The sequence below is a fragment of the Chrysemys picta genome, chromosome 2, assembly GCF_011386835.1.
Source record: "Chrysemys picta bellii isolate R12L10 chromosome 2, ASM1138683v2, whole genome shotgun sequence".
NCBI lineage: Eukaryota > Metazoa > Chordata > Testudines > Emydidae > Chrysemys > Chrysemys picta.
This window is the reverse complement of record NC_088792.1, coordinates 178,360,375-178,376,948: the sequence shown is the minus strand read 5'-3', so window position 1 is coordinate 178,376,948 and position 16,574 is coordinate 178,360,375. Positions and strand designations below refer to the sequence as shown.

At 43.5% G+C, this 16,574-nt stretch overlaps 1 protein-coding gene across 1 annotated transcript in view; it reads left to right on the top strand.

Annotated features, from left to right (window-relative positions):
* ADTRP (androgen dependent TFPI regulating protein) overlaps positions 1 to 16,574 on the top strand; it is a 58,946-nt gene continuing 42,372 nt past the window's right edge. The window contains exons 1-3 of the mRNA XM_005305195.4: positions 1 to 713; positions 9,501 to 9,635; positions 11,140 to 11,241. Coding sequence (XP_005305252.1) covers positions 561 to 713; positions 9,501 to 9,635; positions 11,140 to 11,241 — 390 coding nt within the window. The 5' untranslated portion in view covers positions 1 to 560. The remainder of the gene's footprint in view (positions 714 to 9,500; positions 9,636 to 11,139; positions 11,242 to 16,574) is intronic.

Here is a 16,574-nt window from a genome sequence, read left to right as displayed (position 1 = left end):
ACCAAAGAAGCCTAACATTAGTGTATTAATCCCTTAGGTCCTCCCTCTTTTACAACACTAACAAATGTATTCAGTTCCCCTTTGAAAGCCCCCTATTCTTTCCTTCTTTTTTCTTTGTTGAAACAAAAGTGACAAAAGTGCTCCCAAATTGATCCAGGCTCATGGCAACACCAATAGTTCACCAGAAGGAAAAATAGGGTTTTTTTTTCCTACTTGTCCAAAAAGAATGTGAAACTCAGTTATGCAAAACCAGCGATACCCTCCTCCCCTGGTGCAGAAACACCAAAACTTATGTAACTCTGCAACTAATCTTCAGTAATCTTGAGTGAGGCATTTAAATCCAAGGAATAAGCCTATTTTTTCCCAAGCTTATCAATAGAACAAAAAAGAGAAGAAAAAAGAAGCAAAGTCCAGCCAGGGTTGTAATATTTGTTTCCTGTGAGCAGTGTCCTGACTTTCTTCGGACAGCAAACTCTCCTGCAGCGCAATTTCCTACTCATGGCTCCTGAACATTAAAAGAAAAGCTGCTTTAGGGCTTGAAGAGCACTCACAGCGGAACCATGGCAATCGCTACGCTGGCTCTGTACCATTCCCTTGTTTTTGTCTGGTATATTTTTGTAACCTATTCAATCTCACTGGTAAGAGCCGAAGACCGGCCGTCTGAAGTGTTCCTTTATGGTAGGCAGTGGAAATATCTGACAGTTCTCAATCTGGTAAGCCCGTAGTATACAGTGGTACCAATCTGTCTATTTGTCTGTCTACCATCTGTGCCTCAAAACATATGCAGCTGGTGTATTTGCTGCTGTTATACTGCTTTCTTTTATGGTTTATACCCCAAAGCAAACTAAATAGGTATCCACATTTGTGTTGTTTATGTATAAAGAATATTTGGCAGCAAATTGCAATACTTTTAAATTTTATATATACTGTAGCTAGTTGCCTGATTGTTAAGAGACGAGTTAATCGTGAGAAGGAAAGAAATGTAGAATGTGTACTGGAAGGATGTACAGCTTTGAAGCATGTTATCTAATCCTAGGAGTAGAATAGTTACCAATTAGTATTAGTATATGTATATTCAGCACTGAGTAGCATGCATGCAGTGATAATTATAGTTCTTTGAATAGGATTTTAGCTATTACAAAATAAACAAGCAGTAAAACAAAATATGGTGAGGTAATAGCCAATCACTGCATGTACTTAATTAAAAAATTGTTTGGGGTGGGGGGAAAACATTGTAAGTCACAATGGGCAAAAAGAAATGTAGAAATACATGCAATATTATCTCATGTATTTCAAAAAGTGTGATCAGTGGCTTGCTGTTTCTCTTAGAATTACACTGTGATATACTGACAATAATATATTTCTGCATCACACATTAGTACTAATATCACACCATTACTAACCAAATGAAAACATATAACACATGCTGTCCATGGGACAAAACTTGGTCCAAGTAACTAGCCCAAGTAGCTGGGCTGTGCAAAGGGGATTTCTATGGGTGGAGATAGGGGCTTGTGGATAGGATTCCTACTGAGCTGTTGTTCTGGCAATGGAGCCCTTCAGGGACACTAGTTAGCCTCGAGGCTCCCTAGCCCTTGCATTTCCCTTGTGACCCAGTCAGTGGTGTATGGATTTATATAGCAGTGGAACCTCCAGCCCTGCCCGTGCCCGTCCTTATCCCTAGAGGGCCACTGGATGATGCCACACTGGGAGTTACCACACAATAGAGGGCACGGTGGCACTCATTAAAGCACTTTGTGAGTCTAAGCCCTTCAGGATAGGGATTGGCTCTTCTGTGTCTATGTAGCATATACAGTAGTAGTCAATATAAATATTTCCTGCTGTGGCTACTAACAACCAGCAATGTGAGCCAACCCAGGGGCCCCTGACGTCCTGTCTGAGCTTCCTCGAACCACAATTGTCCTGTCTTAGGCTGGGCAGGACTTGAGGCTATACCTTTGAGCATTCTTATGCTGTATTTTTAAAAACCATGAATGAAAACCAATGACAAAATAGGAAACACTGGGGAGTAATCTAAGTAGTATATAAATTCCTCTCCTTGGGAGATACCCGTCAACATCCTACCCACCGAGGGCCAAAACATGAGCCTGCTGTTGTGCTGCTGCAGGGCCCGCCAACATCACTGGCCCTTGGAATGGGTTTGTGCCACCCAAACAGTAAAGAAATCCTGAGGCAAAATGGTCCCCCTCAGACAGATCTACAATCAGCCCTCCCCATGGCCCTGCTGCTCTGCTGTCCACCATACTGGGTCACCAGGGGAGTGACGTTGGGTGAAGCTACTCTTTTCCCAGTGTCTCGCTATGAGCCTGGGGCGACAGCAAATGACTGTGTTGCTTTTCCTCCCCATCCTTTCAGAAGCAGAATAGACTATTCCAAAATGGAGCAGTCAGCATCGGGGTGTCCACTGGGCTGAAGACACCACCCTCCAGTCACAGAGGAAAGGTGGTGAGATTCAGACAGGGGCAGGAAGTGGTGGAGGAAGCAGAAGCTCCTCTATGGTACAAAATCCCTCTTTCTCCTGAGACTTTTTCTGAGGAAGTAGGGAGGGTGTTACAGCAAGCACCTAATCCCCCATTCCCTCCCTGACCTGCACACACTGCTCTGTGGAGTCTGCTAATATGTCTGGGTAGTAGTAACTTCCAGGGTCCCTATATGTGTCAGAAAAAGAGAGGGGAGAGGAAGGGGTTAGGATACCAGAAGCCTAGTGGAGGGGGCGAGGAGTTAATGCTTGAGCTCGCTACCGCTACCCCTTTTGAGGCAGAGCAGTTGCTTCATGACTCAGTTGCTCCATGTTCCATACTGAGATGGCCTAATCAGAAAGGCCACCACAGAGCTCCCCTTTAGGGAACAAGGGGCCTCTCTATGTCCCTTAAGATGTAGCTCCAAATGTGTAGTGGAGACTTTTCCAAAATACACCACAAAAGGTCAACGTGCATAGCCATGTATACATTACAATTGTGTGGTTGTGCCCCTGAAAATGATGCACACATTGCAATTTCCTTTCGGCAGTCAAACCTGCCACTTGGTCTTTCTCTAATTCTGTTTGTTTTCATATCAATACATAGATCACTCCTTGTTTTCACATCATCATCAATTAGATCAAAGATGAGCCTTCCTCTACTTGACTGTTTCCCCTAGTCTCTCCCCCGTGTCTATCTTTCACACTACCAAGTGCTCCTGTATCCTCCAGAGGAGAAGCCCACATACGCAACCAGTTCACTGGGTGGAAACAGGCTGCAGCCAACACCCTGGGGCTGGCTGGGCAGTGGTCAAAGGGCAGGAGAACATGGGGAGCAGAAAAACAGCACTTTAAAATTTCCTGCTCAGATGAGGGGCACTAGAGAGGTCTGTTTTGGGTATGTGCACCAGCAAATAATAACTAGGAGACTATTCAAAATTGTGCAGCCTTTGGAAACAGAACTGTGATGCTTCAGGGGATACTGAATCTATCTCTTGGAAGTAAACCGGCTGAAAAATTTCAGACCAAACAGTTTTCTGTCAGAAAATGCTGATTTGATGGAACCAAAACATTCTGAGGGAACGTGTTGATTACACTGGAAGTTTAGACTGAACCCAAGCAGGCAGGCAGACAGGCCAGTGGGCCAACCTGGTTTCCTGCCTGTGCCCTACCTCCTCTTCCCACAGTCAGCCTGCCAGCAGGTGAGCTCACCAGGCTGCCTGGATCACTAGTAGTCCATCTGGTGGGGTTTTGGGGCTCCAGGTTGCCCAGGTTCCTAGTTGCCAGCTTAGAAAAATATCACCTTTCCTTTTAGTCCTTCTGAAATGGATTTTTTTGAAAATTTCCATTCCAATCTCTGACTTTTTGTTCTGATTTAGAATGAAAAGAATTCCAGAAATGCAAAGTTTCCCATGCCACAGACATTCCAGGTCCTGCACAGCTCTGCTTGGAAGCACACACTTGCTTTTATATATACTCCTCTTTTAGCAATTTCTCGACATTCGCACCTGCTGTGAGAGCCTCCCAAGAGCCAGACTCCAGCTCTCATATGCCACTTCAATTCCACCTACCTACTTACACTATTTGTTGCAGTCAGAGCCTCCAAAAGGTGATAATGTAGGGTGGTGTTGCACAAGAGAAAAATAAAAGCTCAAGGTGTGTTTAGTATCAAAGGCTTTCACTGGTCAGTTCCTGAAGAGATAGAAGGGACTATTGGACAGATAAGAACAATTTTACATCTATTTTGTGTAACATGAAACATACTTACATTGTAAGATCTCTGGGGCAAGGATTGTTTTTTTGTTCTGTGTTTGTACAGTGCCTAGCTAACACAATGGATCCTGGTCCGTGACAAGGGTTCTTTGTTGCTACATCGATACAACTAATAATGCAGCATCCAAAATAAGTTATTACCCAAAATTTTTCCATCTATCACATAAAATGGTTTATTGCATATACACAAGTAGAATAGTGCATAAAGAACATCCCCGGACATCTGAAAACAGACATTTGCATCCAAACTCCCTCTCCCAAATTTTGTCTATTACACTTGAATCTCTCATTATTAAAATAGTTTTGATTGTACTAAAGGTACTGTTTCCTATTTGTTTTCAAATAGAGCCAATATTTATTGCACATATTTTCTATAATTTTATAGTGTGAATATATATGAATGTAGTAAAATCTGATTTCCATATCTAACAGCCCACATGGAATATCAGATTTATACCCCATTAAACAAAATGCTGTGGGCTGTGTTTATGACTATCAATTTGGGAATTAGATACATTCAGGTAGCCAGATGCTGTCTTTGAAAATGAATCACGGGAATAAATAAATGGAAATACTTGCTTTGATCAAATTAGATGAGATTTGATTTTTGCCACTGATGCCTCTTAGTTCAACTGATCTGTCTGGCCAAATTAAATAGGTACAGTTAACTAAACATGACCTGTCTGTCTGTATGTAAGCATTTCTAAAGCCCTTATCACTGTGGCACTAAAAATGGTTTATAGAAAACAGAGAGGTTTGTCCTGAAGGGCCAGTCAATTCCCCATCCTTCTTTGTGGGTTAATCATTGGCTTCTCTCTTTCAGATTGTTTCTGTTCTTATTTCTCTTCCTGTTCTGGGGGGAACACTTTGGGGAATCCTTTTGAACTACATCTGGCAGATTTATATACTGAGAGCAGCTGCAGATGCAAGTGCCAACATTGCTGCTTGGAAAGTCATAGGGACACTCGAAATAATTTCATCCTTTTGTATATTTTCTATTATACTTACATAATTGCAAAATGTGGATTCATGTCCAGGTATGAATTTTCCTGAGTTTGTGAGGGTTCAGATCTGGTGTTCAAGTCCCTCTGTGTTCTATGGTACTGTGATATATTATGGAAGCAGTTGTGATGACTCCATAATTATGGCTGTGTTCAGTTTTCCATTTTTAAAGTGGGGTTTAAATTCTCTTGTTACACCTGAAAACATAGGCTGAGTATAATCCAAATGAAACCACTTAACAGCAGGCACCTATGGAGGCACACAGCAACAGAGCACCTCTCAGTGTTTACAGGATATCTGGGGGTACGTCTACACAGCAATTAAAAACCCCTGGTTTGCCCAGGCCAGCTGATGGGGGCTCACAGAGCTCGGGCTAAGGGGCTGTTTAACTGCAATGTAAACATTTGGGCTCAGGCTGGAGTTTGGGCTTTAGGACCCCGTGAAGTGGGAGGCTCCCACAGCTCAGGTTGCAGCCTGAGCCCAAATGTCTACATTGTATTTAAACAGCCCTTTAGCCTGAGTCCTGTGAGCCCCCGTCAGCTGGCACAGGCCAGCCACTGGGGTCTAGCTGCAGTGTAGACGTACCCTGTGGTATCAGGGCTTCACTCCTGCACTCCTCTAAAGGTATGTCTATGCTTCCAGCTGGAGGCATAATTTCCAGCTTGAGGAGACATACCTGTGCTAGCTATGATCAATCTAGAGCACTAAAAATAGAAGTGTAGCCACAGCAGCGTGAGTGGCAGCATAGGCTAGCTGTCCTAAGTACATACCTAGTCTCTTGGCCTGGATCATAGACGGAGTGGCTAGCCCCTCCACTGCTCATTTCATTGAGGCTACACTTCTATTTTTAAGTGTACTCATTTGATCAGAGCTAGCACAGGTATGTCTCCTCGAGCCAGAAATTATGCCCCCGGTTCAAAATGTAGATGCACCCTTAAGGGGTGAAATTCACCCCTGTGCACTAATTAGTCCCACTTACACTCTCCAAATAAGGCTTAAGAGGGACTGAAGTGTTCCTCAGCCTTAGGCAGGCCTTCTGCACAGAAGTGAGTTTCACCTAAAGTGAGCAGTAGTACCACAATTCCTTTCCTGACACAATAGTTAACTTTCCAAAGTCTATAGTTGCTCTTGCAACTTGTAATTTGAGTGTGCACACTAATTGTTAGCATGTCTCTATTTCTGTTAAACTATGCCTGATATGGAATGTTATTTCAGTTAGGTGGTTAATTAACTTAAACTGTTAATTTCCTAATTTGTTACTTTTTTTTTTTAAGTATAGTTATAGCAACCTTGGGCTAAGATGTCCTTTCAGTTATACCAATGGAAATCCTCTGAATTAAATGCAGTTACTTTGGATTTCTATTACTGTAGCTGAGGGTAGAATGTTGGGTTTCTTAAAGGTACACTCCTGAGATTAAATTCCAGGATTTTTTTTGGAAATAGGGGCCTATGGATACAGGTGTGTGAGCGTGCAAGTGCTCACACACAGCAACCTAAGTAAAGAAAAATGAATGGAAAGTTTTCAGTCTGGAAGATACTATTGACCTCTTCTGTAAGCTACAGAAAGAATGCTAGATTGAGAGCTTGGATGCTTTGGGACCATCTGTTTCTTTTCCATCCAAATGTTTGTTTTAATTGATTTTAAGGGGGGGGAAATGAAGTTTATGTCTGTCTCATGATTAATGTAGGGCTTGCCATAAAAGCGGTAATCAGACCCTTGTACTCTGGGAACCATGCCTCTCTCAAATAGGGAAAGCCTATGAGATGCTTTACTAACGAATAGTTACCATGCGTCACCAGACTTTCACTGTCATCATGTCACACAGGTCATTTCATTGCCATTTGTCATGCTGTTTAAAGTATAGGGAGAAAGTATTGAACTGAACATCATAGCTTGCTCTCCAGCCTGCAGTAGTTATAGCCAATGGCATACAGGAAAAAGAGCAATTCTTAAGCACCCATCTCCCATGTGTGTGCCTCAAGGAATGGGGCCCCAGGATCTGATCCGGCAAAGCACTTAAACACATGCTTAACTTTAAGTAGACAAGGAGTCCGGTTGAAGTTGAGCATGTGCTTAAGTGCTTTGCTGCTTTGGGTCCAGAACCTTGCAAGATTGAGCCCTTAGAGTCCAAAACTCTACCCACAGTTAGAGAGTCTTGGTAAGGAAGATCTCAAAGTCAATGGTGAAAGACACACACACTTATTTAAAGGACTGTTTTTGTGTCACAAACTGGAATGAGCTGGAACTGTATTTGTGGTTCTTGCAGGGTTATTTTTAATGACAATTGCATTATGCAGTCCATAAGCCTCCTGTCCTCTTTGGGAGGAAGAATGGTGCTGGGGGTGAGCCACAGCACTGTTTGTCAAGTGACCTGCATTCAACTCCCCCTCTGCCTCATACCTCCTGTGAGACCATGGGCAAGTCACTTAGCCTTTCTGTGCTTCAGTTTCCCTATCTTTTGTTTAAAGCTAATTACCTACCTCCTAGGGATGTTGTGAGGCTTAAGTCATTAATATTTAAATATTAATATTGACACCCTAAGGGGAATTACACTATGAAAGCACAAAGTATTGTGTTTTGAAATAGCTTTTTTTTTTTTTTTTTTTTTGGTGGGCAGGGGGAGGCCATCCTGTTCCCCATCCTCTATTCCCCATCTAAAACTTTCTGATCAAGTGCTGTGCCAGTGGTGTCCCCTCCCAAGCCCCACCTCTTTAGGTTCCTGAAGAAGTAATCAGTCCAGCCTTAGATATCACACAAACTCAAAATAAAAATCTGAATCAGGGTGAGATCATGGCAAAAGAAACATCATTTGGAATGCTTAACAGTATCTTTCCATCTCAGCAGTGCCAGCATTTGCAGTAGACTGAGTTTCCCAGCACAAGAGTGAGAGAATCTAGCTTTAAAAATACCACCAGTAATCAAGAAAATTGAGCTCAGGTTCAAAGTTGAGCATAGATTAGCAGTCAAAGAGCAGTAAGTTCTTAATAGGCTTCATCTTTACTTCTTCCCACATTTAGTGCACTACAGTCCATTGTGTAGCACTAGCAAAGGTGGTTGAACAATGAGAAACATTGTTTTCAAATACAATTATTTGATGATCAGTGGAAGAGAATACAGATAATACATTATTTGCATAATATCATCAGACCATCTGTGAAGTTACCTAACTAAAAAGAGCCAGAATTAATTGCTTACATTATTTGCAAAAAAATAATTCAACCAGCGCTCTCAATTCTAGTGCAATGAGGTCTTATTTCTAGTTACCAAGGCCCAGATCCTCAAAGATATTGAGGTGGCTAACTCCTGCCTAAAATATCTTTGAGGATCTGAACGTGAAGTCCTGCTCTTGCATTCCCCTGAATTCAGCAGAAATAGGTTCAGGACCCAGTACAGGACAAATCTTTTTCTAGTGGCTTCTCTGTCTAACACAGCCCTTTTAGGGTGTTTTGTATTGGTTAATTGGTACAGTATGGGCATGAGCTCTAACACATCACCACCATCCAGGAGGCACCATCTTGGCAGGGCCGGCTCCAGGTTTCCTGCCGCCCCAAGTGGTGGGAGGGAAGCGGGGAGGAGAAAGCCGATCGGCGGCAATTCGGCGGCAGCTCAATCACGCCGCTCCATTCTTCGGTGACGGGTCCTTCACTCCCTCTCTTCCTCTTCGACGGCACTTCAGAGGAAGAGAGGGACTGAGGGACCCGCCGCCAAATTCCCGCCAAAGACCCAGACGTGCTGCCCCAATAGGGGTCGGAGTGCCACCCCTTTGTATTCTCCGCCCCAAGCACCTGCTTCCTTAGCTGATGCCTGGAGCCAGCCCTGCATCTTGGCTAACCTCTGAGAACACTTATAGTGTTTGCTTTGCAGGAAACATTAGAACTCCAAATAGCCACAGATTTGTCCCCTCCCGTCTCTACTTTGTTGCCTTGAGGTTAACAATTAACATATTAATTGCAAAAAGACCTATCTTACAACACATCCTGCCACTTCCAGTCTGAATAAAGCTCACTCTTCACACCACACTGTTCTGCTCGGTCCATTAAGAGAGGTACTGTTAAAGTAATCTCCTGAACTACTTTATTTAATCACTTTCAGTTAATAAGGAAAATTGAGCCAAAAGCTATTTCCCTGGTGCTGACTTGTAGTTCACCAACAAAACAGCTCCCTAAAGAGCAAGTATTGAGTTCATGCAGGAACATGCTAATCAAAGGTGGATGACGATTCCCTCATTATCTGTAATTAATTTAGGTTTTGCAGGCTGTTTTCTATGGGATCTCCTTCCTGGCTGATGTGTTGAGACTAATTAAGAAACTGCCAAGTGTTAAGTACATAATTTCCTGCAGAGACCTTCTCTTCAGTGTCCTGGCTTTCCCTCTGTCCACGGTAAGTAACCAATGTCTATAATAATAATCATCATATATACACACGTACCAAATAGATACAGATATTACTAGGGAGCTTCATTTTGTCTTTTGAAAACAGAACAAATCCATTTAAATGAGGAAACAATGCTTAAATCTAGCCCCAGATGTGAAGCTAGCTAGTGGTTTAATGTTGAACATGTTGCTCCGACATGGTGGTCTACAAGCCCCCCTCCCCCTGCCCCCTTCCCCCTGCCCCCCTCCAACCCAGCCATAGGCAAACAGACATCCACCAAAATCAAAGGGCAGAAAGTAGACATTCTGCTACCCTTATTACATACAGAGCCACTGGAATTATCTACTGAAGTAGTTTCACTGAAAGGGCAACTGTGCCTTAAGAGTCTAGTAAGGTCCTTAAAAGGCAACAAATCCTCATATTGTCTTCCCTGACTGCAAAATGAGTTTAAACAAACACAGAAGAGAAACAGACTTAAATGATATTACTTAGAATAATCTACAACAGATTCATTTTGGACTGTCTGCTCACATGTAGACAATTGTGTCCGCCACATGGTTCTGCATATAATGGGACAGAGACTGAAATCACTTAGTCAGTACAACTCAGTGTGAAAGGGGCTTGCAGAAGCTGGCCTCAGGAGAGCTGAAACTCATCTTTAACTGGGTCCACAAGCATTTCAGCCAGGTGAATCAAGAGAGGCCATTCTTGCAACTGAGACTAAGCCATCTCAGTTACTAGTCATTCTTTGCATACCAGCTTCTTGTAACACTGCTGTCACATCTCCCATGCATGCTTCTGGGTATGTAACAGAAAAGGGATGAACACCAGGATGCATCCGTCTGTAACCTGCATGCGCTATATTTAGTATTGACAATCCTCCCCACCTCTCATGCCCTCAGTTTCCATAATACGGACAACTTGTGCTCAAACGTAAAACCAGGCCAAGAAAGTACAAATGAGCTTTCGGATATCAGTAGCTGATACTGGGATTCATTTCTTACACTTAAATCCTCCCACTGTAAATCTTCCCCTATTGGATCAGATGGCCCAAGATACAGCCTACTCCTGTACCTACAGCTTAGGAATGAAGCTTACAGACTTTACCGGCATGCCAAGATTTAGACAATCAGTCTTGCCACTATCTGCTTTTACTTTGTTACTGAGCAGAACAAATCCTTTGGCATGACAGCCAAGGCCTAGGAATCTTGGACCATCCAAGATCCTACTGGAAAAATAAGAAAGGTTCAAGGATAGTCATGTGTTCCCTGGAAATGTCAGTGTCAGCAGTAAGCAGTTTATACAGTAGAGGAGGAGTTTCTTATACTCAAAATACTGAGAAGTCAAGGTGAGACTGACATGGCTTTAACAGCAGCAGAACACTGCATCTTGCAGAAACTTCCCTTCTTTACTTTGTAATTTGTGTGATACATCTGTTGTTTTATCTCGCAAGCTCACATTTTTCCTACAGACTGCTTTGCCTTTTACAACAAAAATTCTTTTGTTGCAGTTTGTGTTTATGTCCTTTTGGGTATTGTATACGTACAACCGAGAACTGGTTTACCCCAAGAGCCTGGATGGGATCATTCCAATGTGGTTAAATCATGCTATGGTGAGTAAAAAGCCGGACTAGTGCCTAGAACACACAGACTTTTGCCATGAATGTTCCACTGTTGCATTATTTATCTTTCCAAAAGGGTTTCACAACTTTTTCCCTCCCTGCTGTCTATTTAAAGCACACATTGAGCTGTATGTAATGAACGGATGCATGCGCTATAATTGCCGAAAGAAGCCTTTTAGCACACAGGGAATGTCAGTGAATCATGGCACGTCAAGCCTCTTAAAAAAATCGATGAAAAGATGTGTAATCATAAAAAGAAAACCTTCTAGGTTACTTCAGTTCAAAAAAGAAATGGTCTCCGTAAACCGAATGTTATAAAATACAAAATGGTTAGGAATACAGCTGAGCACTGGGGAATTTTTAAAAGAGGTGAAAGAATCAAAGAAAATCTGACAGCTCAACAGCTCATAAGGTAATGTGTGCACAGCACTGAATAGCTGAATTGAAATGATTGTTTACAGATTTCTATAAATATATTCCAGATCTCTCCTTCAATTGCCATAGCTGTTTTTATGATGTGTTGAATAATCACATACTTCTCATCAGTCAAGTATAAGGATGCTGACAGTAACATGGAAACTGTGGGTGGTTATAAGGTCATGGCAGCCTCCTGGGGCTAAAGGAGGCAGGAAGGGGAGAGGTTCAATGCTAGACTGAATCAGAGGAGCCAAAAAGTATGAAATAATCATGCAGACGTCCCAGCCTTGTTTCTCTCAAGATTCCAGTTTTTTAAGATTTTTCCAACTCAATAACTTTGCAACACACTGCAATTTCTGATGCCTTTTGAAGCTAAATGGAACTTCCCAAATATTTCTGACTGAGAACGTTTGTTAGATTTTTTAAAAACATCCACTTTATAAATGTATATTTACAAATACTTATGCTTGTGCAGCATGAACACACATATATATATGCCACTTCCCCATTAGTGATATCCATGTAATAAACTGAGTGATAAATGGCAGCCAATATGCACTTTTGACCCTATTACCTGCTCTCTGCCTACTAATCCAGTTTCACTGGGACTACTTCTACATTCCAAACCTCTTAACAGATGCAAACAACCTCTATTTTTTTAAAACTATTAGTCACAGAAAATTATTCCTTTTCTTCTCAAAATTACATTGGTCTCAGGTTCAGGATTCTGGACCAGCAATAGGGCTTGCTTAGTATCTAGTTCAGTGCTAGATTTTAGATTTATTTATTTTTAAATCTCAGTGCATAGCTGGGAATTTGCCCTTCCCAATACGGCAACTTTTTGTAATGGCCTCGGCAGATTGAGAGAGGCTGGGCTTCCAAGTGTGACATTATTACAGATGGAAAAACTATTTGCAGAAGTCTCTAAAATGTATTTGTTATAATTTCTCTCTCCTTCCCAGGCCTGTATAGATGGACAAACAGTACTAAGAGATCCTAACTTTACAATTGGAGGGGTACAAAAAATAGTAAGAGTGAAATGTTTTCAAGCTCTCCAAGATATCTATATTTCCCTCCTTCTGTAAACGTTCAGCATATACAGAATACCTGACAATCTGATGTGGTATCAATTTTTTATTGACATGATTTTGGGATGATCTGCGTAACTCAAATCTGCATAACCAAATGGGATGACTTGCATCACCCTCTGCAAATAGCATGCTGGGAAACCTGTTTACAGCATCCCAGACTCAGTTTTAAAATGATCCCATCCTGTAAGTGTAGATGGAATAGAACTGCAATTTAACTTACCTTCCCAAATCATGCCACATTCAGGGGCACGTTTAGGTCCCACCTACATTACAAGATAGAACCATGTTTTCACTTTGTCAAGGCAGATCTGCACTGACTCTAGTTGCTGAGTCTGCAATAAATGTCATCTGCTAATTCATCTATGACAAGCTTCCTCCCGCTCCTCATTTAAGGAGTTCCTGAAAACACATGTATTTTGGGAAGCATTCCAGCTACTGCACAATGATCAACCAATCTCTCGGTGACACTGCAAACCAGCTGCCTGTAATGAAATGTAATAGGCCATGTTCACCTTACAGTACTATATAAATGATTAATACTACTAGCAGTTCTGCCAACTTGTGGGAGGGGCATGGGGGAAGTTTCCTTCCAGTAATTGTAGAATCCAAGATGTGAATTCAGAACTCTGAAAAGATCATTGGGACTGATGGGGCAGCGGGAGAGCCTATGTGAGCATTCTAAATGCTATCATCATGTAAATAAGGCTTTTAAGGCTTCAGAAATAGCCAACGGCATTTCTTCCTTTTGATTCAAGATGTCCACTGTAAATACCATGGGGATTTGGGGAGCTGCCAGATATTTAAAGGGACAGCATATTAAATGTCAATTGTCAGGGAAAAGATTTGATGAGGGTTTCCCCCCCTCCCCACCCCATGAACTCTGCAATATTTTACAGCTCTGAGGTTAGCAAAAGTTCCTATCATGGCAATGGGGGGAAAGCTGTTAGTTTTGTTAGGTGTCTGTGTGTTTGGGATATATCATTTATATATAAGGGATATATCATTTACAGCTTGAGTGTTTTTAAGTCAATAGAAGAGTCTCAGAGGCCCAGATCCACAAAGGAATAGGGAAGAGATAGGTGCCTAAGCATGAGATCCACAAAAGCCAGAACTCTAGGCAGGGAGCTGCCTAAACAAGGCAACCAATGTTCCCTCTAATTTTTTCCATCCATGTGCAGAATAAATTTTGTCATGTGCACCAAGGTATACATGGATGTGGGCCACCAGTAAAAACAAAAAACCTAGATATAATATATATTTTTTTTAAAGTCCAGATGGAAAAACCAGCCAGGACAAGTTAGGCATTTTAGAACTCACTATTCGAGGAATTAAATTTAAGTGTAAGAGAAATAAAAATTATGAAATGCATATGAAATGACCGGTCAAAACAATAACACTTTGAAAGAATAAAATTACAGAGAATATGTGTGCATTGCAGGAAGTACCAAGAAGTAACAACAATAATAATACAAGTATGTGTTGGGAGGTGAGTGTGACACAGAGAGTGTGTGTGACACAGAGATAGTGTTTGTGTGTGCGTGCATGACACATTATGTGTGCGACAGACTGTGTGTGTGTGCGTGTGTCACAGAGACTGTGTGTGTGTGTGTGTGTGTGTGTGTGTGTGTGTGTGTGTGTGTGTGTGTGTGTGAGTGAGACACACACACACACACACACAGCATGTGTGCTGGCTGCTGGGAAAGTTTCTGAGAGACACCCTGCATTGTCTCTTTAAGACACTCACTGAAAGCTCTCCTGCTCTGTCCTGAGCCCTGTTGTCTCACCTCCCCTGCTCTGTGGAGATGGGGCATATGGGCAGGTTGGGGGGGGGGAGAGAAGAGAGAGAGAAAGAGAGAGAGAGAGAGACTGACTGACTGTGTGAGCTGGCTGTTGGGGAAATTTCAAAAATAGTGCACTGTCTCTTTAAGAAAGGCACTCAGTCACTCACCCTTCCCCTCTGCAGCCCTGAGTCCTGAGCCAGGCTGTGTCCCCTCTGCCCTGTGGAAATGGGGTACAGGGGCTGGGGGCAGGGGGATGCCCTGACATCAGCACCCTCCTCCGCCCCCCACTGCACAGCCACGTGGGAGGGGCACCTGAACACATGCTGCCGGCTGTGTGTGCTCTCCTAATCAGCTGGGCAGCGCTTGAATCTCTCCTGCGCGGCTGCTGAAGCACGCAGCCTACAGGAAACACAGATTCGGCAATGGAAGATGACAACAAGAAAAATGTAAACTAAGCCATGCCCCTCTCACAGAGTTAGATGCCTAAATCCAGGCTGCAGAGAGGCATTTAGTTCTGCTTGTGATCTACAACCAGGAACCTCTTTCCTGGAGTCAAGTGGCCTAGGCACCTAAGTCATTTCTTGTGAAAAATGCATTTGGCGCTTGCCTTACTCCAAACAAAAGGGCTGGAGAAGAAGGAGAAGGCGCTCACCTTATAACTTTTAGCCCAGTTATTATAGCACTCACCTGGGGTGTGGAAAATGCAGGTTCAATTCCCCCTCTGGCAGAGGGGGAGACAGGATTTGAAGAGGGACTCTCCCACCTCTCAGGAGAGGGCTGTAATCACTGAGCTGTGGGATATGCTGATGTAGGGCTCCCTCAGTCTCTCCTGTTGAAGCTCTTCCATTGTGGATTACTACTTACAGAGTCACTGGAGCACAGAGAAAGAGCATGACTCCATTGCCTGGTATTTCAGGCACCCAGTAGCGTAGCTGGCGGGGTGCAGGGGAAGCAGCCGCTTCCCCCGCCTTTCCAAAAGCGGCTGCAGGAGTGGGGGGGAAGGAGGGGAGGTTGCGGCCTGCAGTGCGGCCAGCAGCCGCGACCGGAGGAGCAAGGGGGGGGGGGGCGCAGGCTGGCGGCCGGCAGCTGGAGGAGTGGGGGGGTGCAGCATGGCGGCCGGCAGCCATCACCGGAGGAGCGGGGGTGGGGAAATGGGGGTGGCACGGCAGGGCCAGAGAAGCTATAGGGGTAGGGGTGGTGCGGCTGGAGGAGGAGCAAGGGGGGGGCATGGTGCGGCCGGAGGAGGAGCCAAGGGGGCATGGCCAGAGGAGGAGCCGGAGGGGGGGCCTTTTTTATATTTGCTCCCCCTCCTCTTAGAAGCTGGCTACGCCACTGCAGGCCCCCAACCTGGGAGGTGGGAAACTGAGGGTCCAGTCCTCCCTGCTCTAATGACTCTTTTAGGTATTTATAACAGGGGGACTAGACCCTCAGGATTTAGTCACGTAAAACTGGGACTTAGTTTCAGTGTGGATCTGGGCCAGAGATCTCCCTATGTGAAGCATTATGTTACGTAAGTAAACAGTTTGTCTACGTCATACAAGAAACATGCACAAATGCTCTGGGAACACAAAGCTTCTTGAGTTGGCAACCAAGCTCTCTCTCTTCCTTGTGACAATCAACCAACCAACTCTGTATCTTTTCCCTGATGCTGGTACATCAAGGGGTTTTCTCTTTGCATAACTAGCCACAGAATGTCTAAGAGGGGGCTTTTGCTGCTTGTCACGTGAATTTAGTCTCTGGGTGGAACAAGCTCATGCTGAATAATTACTAAATGAGAAAAGTATCAGAGGGGTAGCCGTGTTAGTCTGAATCTGTAAAAAGCAACAGAGGGTCCTGTGGCACCTTTGAGACTAACAGAAGTATTGGGAGCATAAGCTTTCGTGGGTAAGAACCTCACTTCTTCAGATGCAAGTAATGGAAATCTCTAGAGGCAGGTATATATCAGTGTGGAGATAACGAGGTTAGTTCAATCAGGGAGGGTGAGATGCTCTGCTAGCAGTTGAGGTGTGAACACCAAGAGAGGAGAAACTGTTTC